Source organism: Mesocricetus auratus, unplaced genomic scaffold (assembly GCF_017639785.1).
Source record: "Mesocricetus auratus isolate SY011 unplaced genomic scaffold, BCM_Maur_2.0 Super-Scaffold_100040, whole genome shotgun sequence".
In the NCBI taxonomy this organism is placed as follows: domain Eukaryota; kingdom Metazoa; phylum Chordata; class Mammalia; order Rodentia; family Cricetidae; genus Mesocricetus; species Mesocricetus auratus.
In genome coordinates this window covers 5,729,466-5,745,388 of record NW_024429217.1, presented here as the reverse complement: position 1 = coordinate 5,745,388, position 15,923 = coordinate 5,729,466, and the positions used below count along the sequence as shown (strand labels likewise).

The 15,923-nt window shown below is 40.0% G+C and overlaps 1 protein-coding gene across 9 annotated transcripts in view; it reads left to right on the top strand.

The window, feature by feature from the left end:
• Positions 1 to 15,923, top strand: part of Cep126 (centrosomal protein 126) — a 60,693-nt gene that overhangs the window by 24,540 nt on the left and 20,230 nt on the right. For 8 of the 9 annotated variants that reach the window (XM_040734728.1, XM_040734725.1, XM_040734726.1 and 5 more), the window contains 3 exons: positions 6 to 117; positions 8,965 to 9,163; positions 10,494 to 12,666. In XM_040734728.1, coding sequence (XP_040590662.1) covers positions 6 to 117; positions 8,965 to 9,163; positions 10,494 to 12,666 — 2,484 coding nt within the window. Of the gene's footprint in view, positions 1 to 5; positions 118 to 7,461; positions 7,598 to 8,964; positions 9,164 to 10,493; positions 12,667 to 15,923 lie in introns of those variants that run through there. The other variant, XM_040734733.1, reaches the window with a different exon arrangement.

Sequence of the window (15,923 nt, the reverse complement as noted above, 5' to 3'; positions counted from 1 at the left end):
CTTAGTTTTTCACAATCCAGTTCCTCCATTAGAAGAGGCCCTTAAACAAATTCAAGAATCCAACTTAAAATCAGAAGTAAACATTCCTCTTTCCCACAGACCAGCAACAAGTTGGCGGTAAGTAATTTATTATTACTGTATTAATATTATTAGACTGTTATCACTTAATATACAATAACCACATGGCTTCGTGCTCACTAAATTTGTAGTCTTTCTCATTGGTTACTTCTCTTTTTATTTTTTTTGCCGGGGGCTTAGGGCAGTTCAAGACATGGTTTCTCTGTGTAGTCCTGGCAGTCTTGGAGCTCACCTTGTAGACCAGGCTGGTCTCAAACTCACAGAGATCCACCTGCCTCTGCCTCCCAAGGGATGGAATTAAAAGCATGTACCACCACCACCTGGCTCATTGGTTACTTCTTATCTCTGTTTTAGAATTTGTTCTTTTTATAAATTAATTAGGAATTAAGCCAATTGTAATTTGTGGTCTTACAGTCACTAATAATGCAAATACTGCCAATAGAGGATAATTCTCTATGAAAAATATCAAATCTATTTTAATATATTGATGTTTATTGAATAGATAAAATTGTTTAAATTGTATTGAGATAAATTTAGTTTTAAAAACGTCATTTTGTGGTTGCAGTGTTTTTTTTCACTACTCAGATTTTTTGTTGTTATTATCTCAATAAAAACTACAATATCTGTAGTTTATCTCCAGAGTTGCCTAAATAAATCATATAAACATGTACTAGCCAGTCACTATATTTCCTCCAATAAATGTCTTTTCCATTTTTTTCCAAACATTTTTGAAGTTACTATATGCAGAGAACTAGATAAAGCATTGGAAAGCAATGTGGAGTAGACTCTTCCAAAGAATTTTATATCTATCTACAGATGGATGGATGAATGGATGGATGAATGAATGATAGACAGATAGATGGAATCAATCCTTAGTATATAACCTTAGAGAGAAGTAAAATGCTTTGGAAGGTATCAGGACTCTGGTTGTAGCTCAATGGAAGAGCACTTGCCTCACATGATTAAAGCCTGGAATTGATCCCCAGCACCACAAAGAAATGCGTAGAACTACATCACATATGTAAAGGGATACTTTTTTCTGTCTAGTCTGGGTCTTACTTGGACCAGTTTCTCTCCATCCACCAGGTCCCTGCACTCATGTATAAGATAACCACTCAGAGACTTAATATATATTTATAAATGTTTGGCCAATGACTTAGGCTTCTTATTGGCTAGGTCTCTCAAATATGAACCCATTTCTATTAATCTGTATGTGTCTCTACATGGCTGTGGCTTACCTAGGTGATCATGCCCTGGCATCCTGACTCCCTAATGGCTACATGGCATCTCCTCACTCTGACTTCTCCCTGCCTCTTTGTTTGGAATTCCCATCTAGCTAAATTCTTCCTGTCCATTGGCCAAAACAGCTTTACTCATCAAGCGATAAGAAAAACACATAGTCACAGCATACAGAGGATATCCCTCATCACACATGAGTAGTAATAATAATCAGAACACTTACTTGAATGACATTATTAATAATTCATACTATAAATTGTGTTGATATTTTACCTATACAGAATATCATTCTGTTCTTAGAATTCCTCTGGTCAATAACTCTCTTGACTAGAGCTAAAAACAAATGATTTAATCTGTTCAGTAGTCATTAGAGTCTGTTAAAGTCTCATTAAAAAGGGATGCTTCAGACAAGCTCTGAAGAAAATAGAGGTAATCAGCATGAGTGGCGAGTGGCACTGTAGACAGATGAGCTCATGCAAGGTCCTCACGTGACAGTGGTGATGATGTAGTCGGGGAAAAGTGAGTTGAATCAGCTGGCACTATAGTTCAGTGGGGGCATGTTCACTGAGCATGCTCCAGACCCTGAATTTGATCCTCGCTCTACAGAGAGGTGAGAGAGGAAGAAGGCAGAGATAGACAAGAGGCCCCGTATTTTAAGATAGGGACAGAGGTGCATGCCTGTAATCCCAGAGCTCATGATGTGGAATCAAGAAGATCAAGAGTTGAGGACCTACTTCAGCTACATGAGACTCTATCCAAACCAACAGCAACAACAATAATAATAATGTAGGTGAATCAGAGACTACAAATACTATGAGCTTAACTAGATTTGAGAGTAGAAAGAGATGTATCTGTATGTTAAGAAATACAAACTTTGGGGCAATTGAGTGGCTTAGAGGGTAACATACTTGCCACCAAACTTGACAGCCTGCATTTGATCCCCAGGACCCACATGGTCAAAGGAGAGAAGCAACTAATGCAAGTTGTCCTCTGATTTCTGCATGCATTCTGTGGCATATTTCTGTGTGCACACATATATACAGAGACACATGCAAATAAATAGAATCTAATAGAAAAATGAAATATAAACTTACTCGCGAGATTTTTTAAGAGAGTTTTAAGCAAATGAGCAAAGTCATTTTTAAACATACCATCACAGTCATTATAGAAAATTGTGGGTAATGGGGAGAGAGTGGATAATGGAGCAAGGAAGAAAGGAAGGGAAGAAAAACATTTCATGAAAAGAATGGATTATAAGGTTGGTGTGAGAGCATAAAGAAAGTGAAAACAGTAAAGGTAAGAATTTAATAAGTAAAAGTTTAGAGGTTTCTCAAAAAATAAAAATATAATTACCATATAACTCAGCTATTTCACTTTTGAGAATATCCCAGACAGCTCTATGCCCTACCATAGAGATGTTTGAACCCTTGTTTATTGTTGCTTTCTTCTCCATAACAAAGAACTGGAATCAGCCCTGTTGTCCATCACATGAATGAATAATGAAATTTAAATATATATACATACATACATATATATACATACATATACATATATATGCACCAAGTTCTAAAGAAAAATGAAGTTAAAATGTGCAGGAAAGTAGACCAATGTGTACAGTACTAAGTGATGTCACACAGTCTGAGAAAGGAATAAACTACATATTCTCTCTCAGAGGTAGAATCTAGCCAATAATTTGCATACATATGTAAACAAATGTACATGTGGGGACAGTATAACAATAAAAGAAAACTAGTAAAGCTAAATATGATTAAAATGAGAAAGGAATGAATGCAGGGAATGGCCATGAGTTATGAGAAAAGATATAAAACTAATGGTTTTTCTAGTGCTAATTCTGTCATGGATTTTTTTTAGTTTGGTGGTGAATTCATGCATAAAACATATTCAGTACTAAAAATATAAAATTTAATGTTAAGCTTCACAACTTCCATTTCAAATGCCAATTCTTACTGGATTTGAGTTCATTAAGTTGTATAGACTTTGGGTCTGGTTACTTTGATGTGCAATACTTTTATTTATTTGCAAGTTTTTTACAATAAATTTTATTTTAAAAGAATTTGGTGATACTTTAAAATTTTTATTTAAGCTTTTTTAATCAGAAGATGGGAGTTCAATTATAAATGTAAAAATTTTATCAAAGTTGAAATAAAAGGACTAGAAAGAGATATGAAGGTTGTGATTTTAAGATTACTCAAAAAAAATTTTGTATTTTTGTTTCCCAAACCAGATTGTAGTTCTGTTCAATATAGTGACTAGGTCTTACACATACATGTATTACCTATAGTGTTACACATGTTGGAAAAGTTCTAGAAGTAAGCTGAACATATCCTAGATACTAGTAAACACTCTGAGGGTAGAAGTTGGCCTGAAGCTATACAAATGAGGAGGATATTCATCAGAGACAAGCGCTTCCTGCAGTTTAATTAGCTTAATTTGGCTTTCGTGTACAATGAGAAGACAGTTGTCAGTAGGAAATTACAAAGGAAGCCAAGAGTTAAACCAGGAAGAGCCTGTTAAGTAATATGTTCTAGAAATAATAAAAAAAATTGAAACAAGCTCCCAAAAATATGTTTTGGAATTTTCCCAAATGAGTAGGGGCAGACTAAATGTGGGGAAGTCAGAACTGCTACTTGGGTTAACAAAACGATTACTTCTTCAGAACTGCCAAAGAGGGAACTAGAAGATGAGGAAGAGTCAGGGATGATTGCAGAGACAGGATTTGGTAGGCAAATAGACAGTGAAACAGTGAAACCATTTATCAAAACTTAAGGATGAGGATAAGGAGACAGATCATGTTAAGCATTTTGCCACAATAAAAAGAATATTACTATGAAGAAGGCATCAACAGGGTTAGGGAAGGAGTAGTTGAAAGGAAGATAGGGTAAGCTGGAGTACAGGGTATTCAAGAACCAGTTTCTCATGACAAGAAGTCTAGGCCAGGCTGGGGAGATGGCTCAGTGGTTAAAGTGCTTGCTACAAAAGCAAGAGGACCCTAGTTCAGATCCCCAGCACCTATGTAAATGACAAGTGGCTGTGGTGGCTCACTTGCAATAAAAAAATATAACAGCCATCTGGGCCATCAGTACAGATGTGACAGTCACCACAGAAAAAACATAACAGTGGTTGGTATCCAGTGGGGCTTGAGTTAAATGAACAGAGTGCCATATGATAACAAGACAGTAAGTATCCTTGGATATGAGCACTCGTCAGGCAGGTTACAACGCAGTTGAAAGCTGATCTTAGCTGAGTCCATACCTCCTACAAAGGACAGCACCACTGTAAGACAATGTAATCACAGAAGATGAACTCCTTCCCAAGGAACCAACTTAGAAAGGTGCCCAATGCTCAATTAGTCCTTTGAGAAGAATAAACGTATATCATTAACCCTTTACAGACACATAGATATAGAGAACATCACAGTCAGTTTACACAAGATACCATGAGGAGATCTGGTAGAGTAAGAAAAGGGTGGCCAAACTCAGAGCTTCCAAAAGGCTGGCCTCAAGAGTAAGCCTCAAAAGAGCAACCAGAGAAGTTGAAAAAGATAGTGGGACACTAAAGCCATTAAAGACGGTGGTCAAATTTCTACTTTTACGGTTATTGGGTTAAGTAGCTAATCATAAGCAAAGCAACACACTGAAGTGAAACAAGCTAGAAATGTGTGTTAAGAAACCACAGTGGGAGACATGAAGGCTGCACAACTTTAGAATATTCTAGGAAAGCTTGTTGGGATAAAAGATGGCACATAATGGCCAACGCAGGCAGGGCTCAGAGGGAGCTTTTCTTTAAAACTTGTGAACTACTTAACATTTTTGTACAGAGATCCTTACTTTTTCAGTTTCTTTTTCTGTGTATCAACTATTATTTTGTGCTGATCATATATTTCCCATTTTAAAAGCACCTCTTGTACAACAAATGAAAATTGGTGTTTTTTCTTGTTCCGCAATGTGCAGTTGTTTAAAATCTTAGAAGGGTTAAACAGTCAGGATAAGCTTCAGTTCTTCTGAAGCAAACAAATATGTTATCATTTTAGCAAATCTGTACTAATATAACAAATAATATGTATTGTCACTGTGAGAAATAACCTGCATTCTGTGTCAAAATACCCAGTTTTCATAATATATTTTGACTATGACTTTGTGTGATATCTATGTGTATATATAAATCTTTATTTGAAAAGCAAATATGTATAATCTATGAGAAAAGATACCAGAATTCACTAATAAAAACTTGGACTTCTCTCCCCAAATAGATAAGTGCTAAATATTGTATATTAAGTATTCTACAAACTATAAATGTCATATAAATATGAAATTTTAGGCTATTAATGATCATTTCTTGGTTTTATGAAAATAAGTTTCTTGCAAATGTTTACACAAGGACTAATAAGCTATTGTAATGATACAAATGCATTTCAGTGGATATAAACCTAAAGTAGGTTAAGAAATAAAGTGGTACCATGAAGCAGTTCCAGAGAAGCAGAGGATAGCAGTATTTGTTCTGGGGACTGAGTAGCCACAGCCTCAGCCCGAGTGGTGGCTCTGACATAGAGAATGCTAATGGTAAATAAAACTAAATTAAGATGCTAATGTTACAATTGAAAATGAAGATTTGTTTGGAAAAGTGGGGGCTAGTTCTTAAGCCTCAATAAAAATTGGCAAATAGGTTTTTAGGAATAAAGAAAGCACTTCAGGAAGTAATGAGATATAAAAATATTAATAAGGTATTAACTCTTAAAATATCAGAAATAACCAACCTTCCATCATAATCAAGTTCTTATCACAAAGCTAATCTGCTTAAGAGGACATAGTCTCTCTAACAGAACAATTTGTTTGATATCTATCTCCAATATCCATGTATTTGTGATGAGATAGTCCATTCTGAACCACCCCCTGCCCCGAGATGTCAACATTTGCTCTTCACACTAGTGGCGGGAACTAGATTTTTCCAGCCTATGTCAGTGCATCACACTTTTGAAAGGAGGAAAAGTGAACTTGAGTCATCTGTGTGCCAGCTTCCATCAGTCAGTAGGAGAGGAGTCTGGCTGGCCAATGGAAGATGGAGCATGAACCCAGAGGATAAAATCAAAAGCCATCAGAAGCCTACAGGCAGCCCAGTCATAAAGGTTTTTAATCTTAATGAGGTTCTTTCTACTTGCCTGTCCGAATGCTTTCCCACCTATGCAGATCCATTCCTGCCTGTTCAGCTGTCTCCAGTCCTGATCCCTACTTACCTGGTCAGCTGTCCGCTTCACAGGCCCCATTGCTGTACCCTCACCCCCAGACCTGTGTCCTTCCGTCTGTCCCCTCTACTCTTCCAAAGACCTTTTTACCAGCCCCATTACTATCTGATCCCACCAGACATCCCCCTCACCCTCCAGCCCCAGTTACTTCCAGCTTTTCCAGCAGTTTCCCTAGTCTGCTAGCCCCTGTTCCTTCTGGGCCACCAGTCCTTCAAGCTCACCCATGCCAAAGTTCTCCAGTCGTTCCTGATCCTGGCTCACAGGATAGATTATTTTACAAAACATTCAGACCCAAACATTTACTTGCAGCACAGCCTTATACCCCAGCAACTCTAACGCCTGCCCTTATCCGCCGTTCCCTTCCAGCTCGACTGGTTGTTTCCCCAAGCCCCTTGGAATCTCTCCCTGTTTTGAAACCTTTCAGTTTATCCAGTCGTTCAACTCAGCCAGCTCCACCCCTCTCTTGTGTCACTCCTTTGCCTGAACATCCTGCTAGGTTTGATGCTTGTCATTCAGTTCAGAAATGTGTTCCACAAACCACATTGTCAAGTCAGCCGCGGGCCTCTGTAGACGCTCTGCCGTCCTTGGTTCTCCCCCACCCGCCCCCACGCCCTTCTCCATCCTCTCCTCTGCCACCATCCCCCTCGGCTTCCACACCCTCGTCGCCTTCGGCGGTAGCTTCTTCCTCTTCATCCATGCCTTCTCCTCCTCCACCTTCTCCTGGCACCTCCCCTCCCTCACCTATCCCATCTGCCCCTCTTTTGCCCTCTCCACGTTTGCCTCCAGCTTACCTAGCTTTCCCCTCTCCAGCGCCTCCTGCTTCCTCCTCCTCCGTGATTTCTTCTTCCTTTCCTCCCATGCTTCACTCTTTCTCGATTTCTTCCTCCCCATCTCCTTTTATTCCTATCCATCCCTTCAATCCTCCTCACTGGGGGAAGAAAGTAGAGAAGAGGAGAGAAGAAAGTGGAGTAGAGAAGAAAGGAATAGAGAAGAAAAAGTTGAGAGACGACAACTTTAAAGGTAAATAATTGAGTTTATTAGACATTTTGTAGATTTAGTTCTATGTTGTTTGGGAAGGGTAACTAAAGGGGAAGATTATGTAAGAGTAGAAAAGTTTGAAAACAAAAATAGACAGAAACATGTCCTCACTGTTCAGGAACGTGTACTAAATGCCTTCTCACTAGCCATGATCTCCTGGTGATGACAAAGGAATAATTAGGGATGTAGTAATCACTGACCTTGATGATTCTGGTCTGTCTAAATAAAAACATGTATGGGTATTGGAGATAGTTATATGTCACATGTGGTAATAAGCCACCTTCCAAAATGTTTCTTTATCCTGATTTAATTGGAAATAATTTAACTGAGTTGGTAATAAATGCCCCTCAGTCATCTGTATCCTTCTTTCATCATCCACTTATCCTTGAAGGAATTGGATTTTTTACTGTATATATATATACTGAAATGTACAAGCTATCAGTTTCTAGACAACACAAAAATATAATAGAAGAGATGTCCTGAGTTTCCAGACAATACAGCATTACGAATAAAACATACTGTCCTGATTGGACACACCAAAGGTAGACTAGTGAAGACACACTTTTGTAGCATAAAAAATATGCTTATGTGGGGCTGGAGAGATGGCTTAGGAGTTAAGGGCACTAGGTGCTCTTCCAAAGGACCCAGGTTCGATTCCCACCAACCATGCAGCAGCTCACAGATGTCTGTGACTCCAGTTCTGGGGGATCTAACACCCTCACACAAAGATACATGCAGGCAGAACCCCAATGTACATTTAAAAATAAATCTTCAAAAATAGGTGCTTATATTTCTAATTATATTCCTGAAACAAACTGAAAACAAAGGTTTATGTTCTTGGTTGAGTAAGAGCCGCACTCCCATAGCTAGTCATGCAGGAAGGACATTCATACCTACCCTGGCAAAGCAGCAGCCATATTTTCTTTCTGCTAGAATTTTAGCCAACTCTCTTTGGGATATAGGAATAACCACTGGCCATGACATCAACTAAGAACAAAAAAGCTAGTAAACATTATTGTCTATATGAAACATATCTAGAGAAATGAAAACTGACAGCAGGTGCACAGGATTTCTAGTCCTGCCCTGTGATAAAGTGGACCATGGTAACCCTGAATAAGCAGGCGTCCCTTGGTGAAGCTCTTCCTTATTGGAACTCTGCTCTCAAAGTCATTTTTATTCTTGTTTATTGCCTTAAAGTCCCATTCCAATATGTCTATAGAGTTCTCCAATATCCTTATATGTCATTATCTGGACACGTGCACATAGTATACAGTTGTGTCATTTATATACTTATAGAAATAAGTTAATTTCAGTTAAATGTACTAAATCTTTCCATATCTGGTTCACAGAGCTATAGATTCTGCCTTGCCTTCATCGTTGTCAAAAAATGATCACAAACATCAAAAATATCTCGTGCACAGAATTAACTGTGATAAAGAAATGAAGGAAAACAACATAGCAAACGTAGCTACTAACAAAAATGTGTTCCAGCTTAAACTGGAGGAGACTCAGAAGCTCCTAGAGAATCAACACCTAAGCAGTTTGCAAGTATGAACTATAACTGTGTTACTAGTGTTTCATTTGTAGTAATACTTCTGTCCTACTTCTCAGTGTTCTTCACAGAGATAAAAGGAGGCCATAAAAAGACTGTGGATGAGTCAGCTCAACTTCATCACAGATGGAAAAAGAAAACGTGGGGTTTTTTCCTGACCTTTTCCCATCTTTCTTCCTGCTCTTCCTCTTTTTCCATCTATTTAAAAAAATTAGGCTGTATGAATGTTATTTTCTGACAAATATAAAAGCTGTTTGAAAGAATAGTGTAATATAAATATTATTATTAGAAATTATATTTTAAAAAGCAACCTAAACTTATGATGCATATAGATGCTTCTGAACCATCTCTCCAACCCCTAAAACCAATAGTTCTTAAACCTAAATCCACATGCTTCATAGAAGTAAATAAGTGTAAGACTACTGCATGAATCTCATGTGGGAAACGAAACAGCGGGGCCCAGACATAGATTTTTGTCAGTATTTTGTTTGGACACAGGATATAATTTAGCCCAGGCTAGCCTCAAACTTAGTATGTAACCAAGGCTATTCTTGAACTTCTGATCCTCCCTGGCATATTTATTTTTATGAAACTCTTTGTCTCTTACATACAACCAGAGTTGAAATATATTTCCAGACCTCTATAAAAAGGCTATAATTCCTACCAACAGAAAGTTCACATTAGGGTCACAGAACTTTACTTTCTCTTTTAATTTATTTTTTGAGAATTTCATAAAGCGTATAACATATTTTAATCCTATCCTTTTGTTTCCTCCCCTATTCCCAGCCACCACCACTTTTCCATCCAACCTGATGCCTTTGTTTTAAAACAGCTGGCTGCACTCAGCGCTGCCTGGATGGGCGCGTGTAGAATTGCCTGTGGGCTGGGGTAGCCTCCCTGGGGTCGTGCACAGTCTCAGTGTGGAAGCGCAGGGCTCAGAGCCAGGGGTGATGAATGGCTGTTTCATCGCACAACTGTCAAGAGTCTCTTAAGTCCAGCGAAGGTTTCAGGAAGAGAATCTAGTTCATCAGCAAGTATTTTTCAGAATTAATTTAGCATTGTGAAGCCACGAGGAAACTCCATACCCTAAGCGGAATAGCAGTTATTTCTAAGCCATCATGGAAGCCAGAATAATTGAGCATTTACTTTGGGAGTTGAAATGACACTCAACTTTTTTATCCTTTCCTTACTTTCTTACTTTTTACCATGAGGTCTGCTGCAGGGGTGTACTTGTACCTATACTGCTTATGGTCACATTATTTTCCCTGTCAAGAAATATTAACCACAGTCTACAGCATAAAACAGTGTTCTTTTTTTTCCCCTCAGAAATTTTGTGATGAAGTTAATCAGATAACCAATTCTGAAACTCTCTCAAGTATAGACAGCCTTGAGGCTGCAGAGCGTGAAGAAATATACATAACACTTAGTATGACTCCTTCCACGTCCGCCCAGCAGAACTCTGTTCCCCTCAGGTCAGCAAGTCTGCAGTCGGCTCATTTAAACTGCTATGATGAAGATAGACTGTCTTTCTCTAAAACTCAGCATATAAACAATTGGCTCACAAACTTAGATGCTCAAAGTACTCAGCCTGTCACATCTTTTTCAGATATTTTAAATAAATCTAGTGTTCTGCCATCGTGGGAATGTTTGAGTAATAAAGAACAAAGCCCACCTACCCCGGGCAGGGCTGTGGAGAGAGCCACGAGAACCGCTAATGACTCCGTGCTCTTTGTATGTAGTCCTTCCGTAGTTGCTCTAGAGAGAAAAAGAGAGAACGCCTCTAAAGGGAGCACTGTGAGGACCAGTGATCCCGTTTACGGAACACCCCAAGGGGAGAAGTCGTCCAGTGAACCCGCTTACGGAACACAAGGGGAGAGGCCGTGCAGTGCCAAGAGCCCAGCATTTAAAGTCAGTGGAGCCTGGACTACTCCAGAATCTCTAACCCAGGAAGCAGCTTCGTTTTGCATCCAAGAGAGACTATCTGAGTTAAGTCAAGGAAACAGAACCGCTTCCATTCCTGCCTCATCTGCACCCCTTCTGCCGCCTAACTCACAGCCTGGTGGGCCTTCATCCGAAAACAGCACACCCATAAAAGAGGTCGAGGCCATGCCCAGCTCTGATAAGTTAGATGAGCTGAAAGATGTGAGATGTGAAAAGGTAAACCATTTTAACTGTAATAAAGAAAAGTTGTCTTTACTTTCAGACCATTTCCAGGCCGCCTGTGCACCTCAAACTTCTAATTCAAAAGCGAGAAAACCAACAGCAAGTGGGCCGTCAGCACCCCCGTGTGACGTAGCTCCTGACTGTGACTTGCCTGACCGCCACAGTGTGAAACACAACACCCGTGGACAAAATGGGGTGAGGCTGCTGAAGAGTATATTAAAGAAGGAATCCAGATACGACCACGATTATCTCAAGGCACTAGTTCTAAATCAAGGTTTTCGGTTCAGACATCAAAAGGCAGAAGCTATTAGAGATAGTATTGAATTAGCAAAACAAAAGGAGAAAGCCATAGGAACCCCAAAGATTACCAAGAAGCTACGGTGGCTTGATGAAAGTGATGACGTAGGAAGGTGTGGAGATGACAGCTACCCGGTGAGGAACAGGGCAGGAATGACTTCACGGTGGTTACAGCACTGTCACACCGACCTTGTGCAGGTGCCGACCTGCAACCTAACGAACGCGCCTGACCATACTGCACACACTGCTGCTGCTGGAAACAGGGCCACGGCTGACGGTGTCTCTGAAAGTGTCACTGGCTCAGGAGGATGTGAGATGGACAGTGTTCCTTTGGGCTCTTCTACACCTTCAGGCTATAGCTTTGCTAAACAAGCCTGGCCAGCCTGCAAAAGGGAAGAGAACAAAGCCCCTGGGCATGCTGGTGTCGCTAAGACTCAGAAGTCCAAGCCTCCTAGGGCAGCAAAGGGGACGAGAAGGGCAGGGTCTGCAAAGGTCCAGACAGGCCTTGTTTATATGAACAGGAAAACCACTATCAGCCAGCCACCATCTTCAAGCAAAGCCAACACACAGGCCCAAACTCAGGGTAAACTAATTATACCTCATCCTCTGCCTAAACCACCGACAAGCATTAAAAATGGTAAAAATATGCAAATGTCTCCATGTCAGTTAGCCACACCTGAACAGTCTCAAAATGTCATGACACAGAGCTGTTTAAGTTCATGCATGCTTCCAACAGAGTACCGTTTGAACCAGTGGACTCAAGAAAGTCATCCCCCATTCTCAGATGCTTGTTCTGACCTCCTCGCTGTGACCCCAGCCCTACCATCCCCTCACTCTTCAGAATGCCAAACCTCAGCAAAAGCAAACTATTCGAATGGCCCTCGCACAGGCTTGCAGCAAGACGGGACAGTATATTGTACCCAAGGAAGTCCTGTTTGTGAAGAGAGCAACCAGTCGTTAGCTCATAGGAATGCCGAAGAGGAGTCAGTTCTCTCATGGAGAGGAAGGAACAATGGGTGCCAAAATGACAGGGCCACTGGTAAGGAAAACATTTATACCTTCTTCTGGCAAAAAAGTATACAACCTTTCAGAGTCATGTTCATGGCAATGGATACGGTCTAGTGGGTTACAGTCTTAGGAGGATAACTTAGCTCTCAATCCTATAGTTTGCTTTAGCAGCTGGAGCTCTTCAGAGAATTGCCTAACTGTACTCAGATAGCATCTGACCCTTATCCCATGTGCTTCTGTCATTGCTGTTGTGATTAGATTTCTGTCACGTGAGCACCATGGGACAAAACAAGCTTTATTTGGATAGATAAATATCACAACTTATGTGTTTTTTTTTTTTTGACACAGAGTGTAGTTCTGACTGGCCTAGAACTCATAGTATAGACCAACTGGCCTCAAGCCCACAGAGGTCCTCCTGCATTGCTCCCAAGTGCTAGGATTAATGGCATGAATTTCGTATATGCTAATAGTAGATGTTAACTAAGCCTTGGGCTGTCAAGGTGGCCAGTAAAGATGCATTCAGCCAAACTTGACAACCTGAATCCAGTCCCTGAAGCCCACATGATGGATGGAGAGAACTGGCCCCTTCCAGGTGACCTCCAACTCCACATAGGACTGCAGGCAAGATAGTGAATGGGGCAAAATGCCTGCAGCTTAAAAAAAAGAAGTGTTTTAAAGACATACACAGTCCTCTGTCCTCCCTGGAACCCTGCAGCTCTGCTTCTGTGGGCTTTGTGCTTTCTGTTGTCCTGTAGGGAAGAACAGACACCATTGTGTTGGACAATTCTAAGACTGGCCTCCTTGTTGAATGCCCTTGTCCTGTCACTCACTGCTTGTGAAGACACTCCCCTCCTTTAAGGGAGTGACCCAGAAGTCCCATAAAACTTGCTGCCAGTGGGAGTTAGCTTCCCACTGAGAAACAGCGAGGACAGAACAGTGATAACAAGTAATAACGTCCCTAGAGTTTACAAATTCACACTTGGTGTCCTCTTGAATTAGACCATGAGCTTTCTGTGTGCTACGTCGTCGTACATCAGATCCCAACATGGCCCGACACTTAGTAGACACCCTGACTTTTCGCTCTTTTCTTTTTCTTTTTGAGACGTGTTTGATGTTTTGTTTTTTGAGACAGGATCTCACTGTGTAGCACATGGTCAGTTGACCATGCTATCCTCCAACTCACACAGATCTGCCTGCTTCTGCCTCATGAATGCCAGAACTGAGTTAGTTTTTAAATTATTTTTTATTTATTTGTCAGTTGGTCTTTGTATATCTATACCATATGTGTGGGGCTGTCTATGAGGCCCAAAAAGGGAGGCCCATAAAACTTAAGTACAGATTCTTTTAACCACCTACCGTAAGTGTCGGCTTATGCCGTAAGTGCCAATTCAGGTACTCTGATGGTGACAAGGGCTCTTACCAAATGAAGCGCCTCTCCAGCCCTGAGACTTTTCATAAATTGGATGGGTATAAACTACATTAACAAATGGAAAATTAAGTGCAAAAAAAGTAACCTAAATCTCTTCACTACTTCTCTACAAAAATCTAAGTTTTAATCAAAGTTAGAGGCTGAGGTTTTTAAAGAATGAAGAGAAACTGAGACAGGAAAAATATTGATGAAAAATAAGTAAAATGACTATGGTAGTTATAAGCCAAGAGACATATACCTTGAAACATATGTTATGTGAGATCATATTCTAAAGTGTAGACTATATTCCTTACCGTGAAATAATTATGCTTATCATCATCTGAAAATGAACAAAAATGTATAGGGCTCAGATACAGGTCAAATTAAACCTCTGGGGCAAAGGGTGTCAACCAAAAGAAACTTGGTGGAAAAGACACTGAGAGAACATGATGTTGCCTGCTACAAATAAACACAGCATGTTGTCCTCCCCAGACGGGACAGGACCCCATACTGAATATGTAGCTAAATGGGACTAGGCAAACTGAAACAAAGTTAGAATAATAATGGAAGTGTTTTAGGATTGCCAAGGGGCAGACCTAGGAATGTTAGTAATGATATCTTTTAAGTAACATTAAAATACAAGCCTATGAGAAAACGTGACTGTAAAGGTTGTCGTAACCTGTAGAGAAGTCTAAAAGATCTATAAGGATCATGAGAGAAGACCTGGGTGGAGAAGAAGGTGAGTGCATGGTGAGGCCATGAAGTCCCAACAGTCTGTGAAAATTGCCAGACTCTAATATTTGCATTATTAAATGCATAGGCCAAGGATAGCTGAGACAATCTCAAGAACAAAGTTAAAAGCTGTCATTTCTAAAGCCAGGTGATGCTGGCACAGGCTTTTAATCCCAGCACTCAGGAGGCAGAGGCAGGTATACCTCTGTGAGTTCAAGGCCAGCCTACTCTACTGATCAAGTTCCAGGACAGCCACGTATACAGAGAAACCCTGTCTTGGAATTTTCATTTCTAGATAGTCTATCTAAATCTACAATTAGCACAGTGTGGTATCTGCTGAATGATAATAGAATACAGTCCCACATAATTAATTGCTTGGTTTTGGTTTTGGTTTTGGTTTTTCGAGGCAGGGTTTTTCTGTATTGTTTTGGAGCCTGTCCTGGAACTCGCTCTGTAGACCAGGCTGGTCTCGAACTCTCAGAGATCTGCCTGCCTCTGCCTTCTGAGTGCTGGGATTAAAGGTGTGTGCCACCAACGCCCGGCTTAATTGCTTGATTTTTATCAAAAGTAGCAATGCATAACAGGAAAAAAGATGCTCATTTTATCATTCAGTTGGGTAACTGTATATAATCAGTTAAAGTAAACCTTTCTTCACTCATATACACAAATCAATTCCATATAAATTATAGATATAAATGTGAAAAATAAAAAGCTCTAGAAGTAATATGATTTTAGAATAGTAAAATTTCTTATCTTCTATGTAAAATATAACCTATTAAGAAGAATGACACTTATACAATAAAATTGGAGATTTCTTATCCATACAAAAAATAGCAAGCTAAAATGACACACACTGAATGAGGAAAGATTTTTGGAACGTTCTGTACTCACAAGACTCATAGGCAGAATGTATAAAAGACTACAGTGAGTATAAAAGTGTGGATCAGTTACGCCGTGAGGGCTAAAGCCAGAGAAGCAGAACCAAGTAAAGAGGTCTAAAGAGGCCTGTTGCGAAGCACTGATTTAAATTATATGGGCTCGGCTAGGCAAATCTAATACTCGTAGGACAGGCTATAAAGAACAGACTAAAAAACACAAAAAAAGGGCTAACACCAGTATCCACGATGATTGATCAAATGCCACCATGA